Source organism: Pyrus communis, chromosome 10 (assembly GCF_963583255.1).
Source record: "Pyrus communis chromosome 10, drPyrComm1.1, whole genome shotgun sequence".
Lineage (NCBI taxonomy): Eukaryota > Viridiplantae > Streptophyta > Magnoliopsida > Rosales > Rosaceae > Pyrus > Pyrus communis.
Genome location: NC_084812.1, coordinates 13,347,822 through 13,353,435, shown reverse-complemented (window position 1 = coordinate 13,353,435; position 5,614 = coordinate 13,347,822). Strand labels below are relative to the sequence as shown.

Genomic DNA, 5,614 nt, shown 5'->3' with positions numbered 1-5,614 from the left:
AATCAAGCCAAACAGAGCCCCCAAAGTAGATAAAAGAAAAAGGAAAACTAATGAAAAGGGCTTGAAAATCTTGAGTTTTAATGATGAGGACAAAATAAAAGGTAAAGTGAATAGTACCAGGATTGATTTTTTAGTGTAAAAATGTGGTTTTTCGTTAAAGTGACCAGTATCGTGGATTTTTCGTTAAAACTCCCAAAAGAAAAAGACTCTGACACCCTCCAAAGAGCACCACATAAATCGGCACCACAATTCAAAAGAAGCTCGCATGAAACAAGCTGCGACCAACAGTGCCAATAAGGGCAAACAGAGGAAGGAGGTGATGTTAACACCATGAGAAAACTCGAAGCTCTACGCACCTTCCTAGGAGCAAAAAACGGCGGTGTTGATTAGTAGGTGCAGATTCAGATTGTGGGTTACGTGAAAGATTGAGCCAATTGGAAGGGATAGGGAACAGAGTGTTGGAAATCATGGAGGTGGAGGCAATGGTAGGTCAGAATGGGGGCCTGGCACCAACACTAGCCATAGCCATAGCTAGTATAGAGAATGGTGGATAGGCTCGATCGGGCAAATGGGCAGAGGAAAAAGCAAGATGTAAGAGAATGAAAGGAATTTAAGGTAAGGAAAAGAGAGAGAGAGAGGAGGAGTAAGGGACTGGCACCAACACTAGCCATAGCTAGTATCAGTGGCTGCAAGGAGGAGGACGGAAGCTGATATACACTCACACACCGATGAGAAAACCCTCAAGAAGAGAGAGTCTCTCATGAAACGGGAGAGAACTTAACACAGAGAGTAGAGTGTGTATTTTTGTCTCCCACTTTTTTTCTTTTTAATCAACCCTCTGCTCCACTGTTTTTTATCTACGGCTATTTGATATTAACAGTTTTAGTTTCGATTTTAATGTGAAATGTTGATATTGAGAAAGCACAAGAGGACTAGTTGGTTATTGAATTTCTTAAATGCCGGTTAATTTTTGAAAGATAAAAAATTATGTGAAATATGCAATGCATTGAATCCTTTTATTAGCTCGCCTCGGGCCCCTGGAATCTCAAGGCCAGCTCTTATGAAAACAGGGAGCAAAATGCATGAAATCTTAAAACCAATACTATGATGGCACAATACACAAAATCACTCTTCCTCCCTAAAAGTTAATGAGCCTTGAGGATGAACAGAAGAAATGTCTCCAACTAGGTTAGATTCAGGACAATGAGCCAACTCGATAGAATTATTGTTTGAGGATGCAAGAGGTTCGGCTAGAAGCTCATCCCTTTGCTTTTTTATCTTCTTTTTTACATCGACAAGGGTTTCCTTGACCTTGCGTAACTCCTCGAGGTTGAGGCTATCCATTGGTGCTTTTAACCAATCAGGCCCCGAATGCTCCATTATTTTCCTGTTCAATTGCTTTCCCCTTTTCTGCTCAAATTTCACTTGTTCAAGTAAATGAGAGAAGCTGTCGTTAAGACCTTGCATAACTGGTTCTTTTGTAGCCTCGCTTTGACTGCTACTGGCATCAGGGTTTTGAAACTGATGAAACCTGTTAAGTACCGAATGAACGGAAGGGTAGCCAAAAGAAAAGGGCTTCCTTCCAAGTGAGAAGATAACCAGTAAAACCTGAACAGCACACATGGTGCAAAGCTCACTAGCCTTTTTGAAGAGGCTGGATCTGCGTTTGGAGAAAGAGACTTGCCGTGCATGTTGACTCTCAATCAACTCCATTTGAATCTTTTTGCGGCCCCTCATTCTTTCTCTACAAGCAAATGAAAAGGAGGCAAGAAAAATCTTGTTCGTATTGAATGGGAATGAAAAAACTTTCAGGAGAAACATGTTAATTTATAAGGACATTCTCTTCAACCAATTTATAAATACATGCATGTTGCCTTAGTCATATGACAATAATGACATAATCTTTATCGTTTTTGACCACATAAAATGAAATTATCAAATATCGTAATTCTTTGTGAGCATACCAAAATACGTAATTTTGACATAATTGGGCCTTAAATTCCAAAACAAACTACCAAAGATATCTACAACGTGAAATGTATGTGTATATATATATATATATATATATATATATATATATATATATAAAGTAATTATTATGGTTGACTCGTTCTGTAACTTAAAACAATTTATCGCGCCTTAATATAAATATATCATTGTATTACAAATTTAATTATATAAACTAATGTAATGTAATATGTTAAAACGCAAATTCTTAACGAAAGTGTTTGAAGTGGCTGGATTGCTATATTAAAAAACGAAATAATTTTTTTATGGTTACATTTAAACCATATTATTGCTAGCTCATTGTGAGGTTAAGTTCACTCCCTTCTCTTAGTGTAGATAATATCGTTTGTTTTAGAAAGAAAAAAAAAGTGTAATGCGGACCCACGTTCATAGGTCTACTGCCTTTTTTTATGTTTGGTTGGTCCAAATGCTGGATGGGAATATGGGTAATGCTAGGGAGACTAAATTAGTAAAATAAAATTTCAAACTAAATGATGTGTCACCAATAAAAATGAGCACGTTTATTAACGATCAGGTAATAATTCAATCATTAACTTTTATGTTATTTAGTTTACAATATTAAATTTACAAATTTAATCTCCGCATTACCCTGGAAATATAGATTGTACTCCTTTTCATAATAATTTTTAATGGTATGGTTTTGTGGATTCATTCCAGCGTTTGAAAAAACATTGGACTCGAGAAAAGAATCATTCACGTGAACCAAAAATCATTGGATATTGAGGACTTGATACGTGAACACAAAGAGCCCAGTTTTACGGAAATACCCCTCTAGCATTCGCATAAATCCAAGCCCAAACTAATTGTTCGTCTTGGAAGATTTCGTAATTGACCCAGGTTCCTCTACCAAGAAACCTAGAGCTTTCATATTCATTCCATCTAATAAGTCTAACTTAGGGATAGCATGAGCTCTTGGGTCACACCACGTTGGTGTGGGTTGTAAGGTCATCTCCAACCAAATGAGAGTTAGATGGCTCGTTTTAGACATCTGGTCCTCCAAGAAATTAATATTTTAATGAACAGTGCAGGGACATATTTCTTAATTACCATCTCCAACCGAAAGCCAAAGAGCCATATGGCCAAACATAACTCTATCACAAAAAACCATCTCCAACTGATGGCCAAAGGGTCATAAGGCCAAACATAATTTATTATTTAAATTTAAAAACTACAACTTGAATTTATAATAAAAAATGAGATTTTTTTAATATTTACATGAGGCGCTATAGGATAATATGTTCCCGTGCCACAAACAAATACCTACAACAAGATTTTGTTGCACATCTTTGGGCCAAAAGAAGCATGGAGGAGGCGTTTAATTTTTATGTTGTTAAATGTTTTTTTTTTTGTATAATTTTTATGTTGTTTAATGTTATTTAATATTGTTTATGACACACCCTGACCTCAATCGAGACATGCTGGTTGTCACGTGAGGGTGACGTAACTATGTGCGCTGTGCGGAAGTGGTAATGATATGAAAATGCGAATAAATAAAAACCACTAGTTATCTTACCTTAGACTAACCTATAAGTACGAGTGAAAGTGATTAGAGTAAAGATACACACAATCAGAGCAGAGGTATCGAAGTGCATTCCAGAAGACTAAGTAATAATTATACACAACATAAAGAAACCCTACATTGATGGATATCTGGCAGAACCGCCAAAGATTCCTCGTAAGCCACCAACGCCGAAATTTACCTAGAACCTGGAGGGGCGCAAAATAGAAAATGTGAGTGGGCAAAAACAAAGCTTTTCAAAACCATTTATCTTCCCAAAAGTAATGACCCCTCACCGTAAAACCCGTATAAGTTTCCCAGGAAATAATGTTGTATACATATATAAAAACTATGATCAAGAATAACAAACCATGTGTATGCCATGTCAATCATCTCAACCATGAATAAGTGAGCCAGGTGAATTGTACTAATATAAAGTGACATATCAGCCGGAGTCACCTAACGTGACCTGTGCGGCTAGATCTATAACTCAACAATCAAATCAAATCCTGCACACGAGTCGGAACCACCAACGTGGTCTGTACGACAGGCTAGGTGTAAATAAATACGCTCAAGTGCTACGATCACGTGAAGACTATGTGAAGTATGGCAAGTTACCTACGAGTCGGAACCACCTAATGTGGTCTGTACGACAGGTTAGCACCTGCCTTGGATCCAAGGTGAGCACATGTTGCGGGAGGTGAACAATTACATGAAAGCTAGGCCCTGACCTGGGGCAGAGCACTAACACCGGGGTGCAGGATATAAATCACTAAATGCAATCTAACATAATCATACACAACATCATCACTACCATTAAAATATACTCACCTGAGGCTTTCCTGAGCGTCCGCAACGTCAAGCAGTAATATACACAACTATACGAATGCATATTCTAGTATGTAATGCATACGACATGGCATTTAAAATGTAAAAATCATTTAAACAGTTTCTATGAAACATAAGGCACATATATATATAACCAAAAGCCCACTCACTGATATGTAGTCGGGTCGTAACCCCTAAGTCTCGCCTGGCTGCGCTCGTCCTCTGGAAACGTTTCACCTATATGTGAAACAACTATTTTAACGTTACTTTTAAGCACATAACCAACACTTTGTAATAACTTCTCATACGTTGCTCAATTCGAGTGTTTGAATATACCATCGTGGCTTGCTCAACACCACGAGCATCCCTATATTTTTAGAAAAAAATTTCAACATCCCACGTGCCCTTAAGCGTCGGCCAAGGCACGGCCACACGCACCAGCACGTGCTTGGCACACTGACGGATTTCCTAATAGCGTTAGGGAATATTTTGTTAAGTAACAGCATATACTGTTAACTTTACCTGAAGCCGTTAGTATATTCCGTCAACTTTGATGGAATATTCCCCTTTCTTCTTCGGTGGTCTGCCGGATTCCGGTGCTGGTCACCATTGCACTCGACGAAATACTAACCTTACACTCACAAATCGAGTGTAAGGTTAGTATTATCGTGTTAGTGTGTGACAAGATTCGAAGGTTAGAGGTTTTGGTTGTACGGACTCAAAGAGGATTCGAGAAAGGAAGAGAGAAATGGAAAGAAGGTTGCACGTGTGTGTGTCCTACGGGATTGAGCATCTTAAATTGTCCTAAATCGTAATTGGGCTACATGACTAAACTCATGCAATTTGGGTTCAACCTAATTTCCTTTCTTCCTTTGTAATTCTTCCACTATAAACCCGACTCAACCCTGAATTATGTCGACATTCTCGTGATGTTGGGAATAATTTAATTATATCAACGGGAAAAATAATTTAAAATTTTCTATGTACCACCACCTCACAAGGCCCACAAGGGCAAAATAGACATTTCCACACATTCGAGGATAAAATATATATTAATTTGGGACGGGTCGTCACAGTTTAATGTTGTTTCATGTTATTTAATGTTGTTTAATGGCTTAGGAAGTTACAAGAAAAAAATATTTTGTAAAAAAAAAAAAAATTCAAAAATAACGGCTAGTTGGCGTGAGCTAGTTACCTTTGGCCCTTTTTTGTCCAGTGGGGCCTATGAGTCCTTTGGCCTAGCCCTCGGTTGGAGACGAT

General features: G+C 38.0%; 1 protein-coding gene across 1 annotated transcript; it reads right to left on the bottom strand.

Moving 5' to 3' along the window:
• Positions 1–1,125: 1,125 nt before the first annotated feature.
• LOC137747891 (agamous-like MADS-box protein AGL29) lies at positions 1,126–1,737 on the bottom strand. Its single transcript, XM_068488023.1, has one exon. The coding sequence runs from the start codon at positions 1,735–1,737 to the stop codon at positions 1,126–1,128; it is 612 nt and encodes a 203-aa protein (XP_068344124.1).
• Positions 1,738–5,614: the final 3,877 nt, after the last annotated feature.

Bases quoted from the DNA above. Each gene is read 5' to 3' on its own strand.
- LOC137747891 (XM_068488023.1), bottom strand. From the start codon at position 1,737: ATGAGGGGCCGCAAAAAGATTCAAATGGAGTTGATTGAGAGTCAACAT.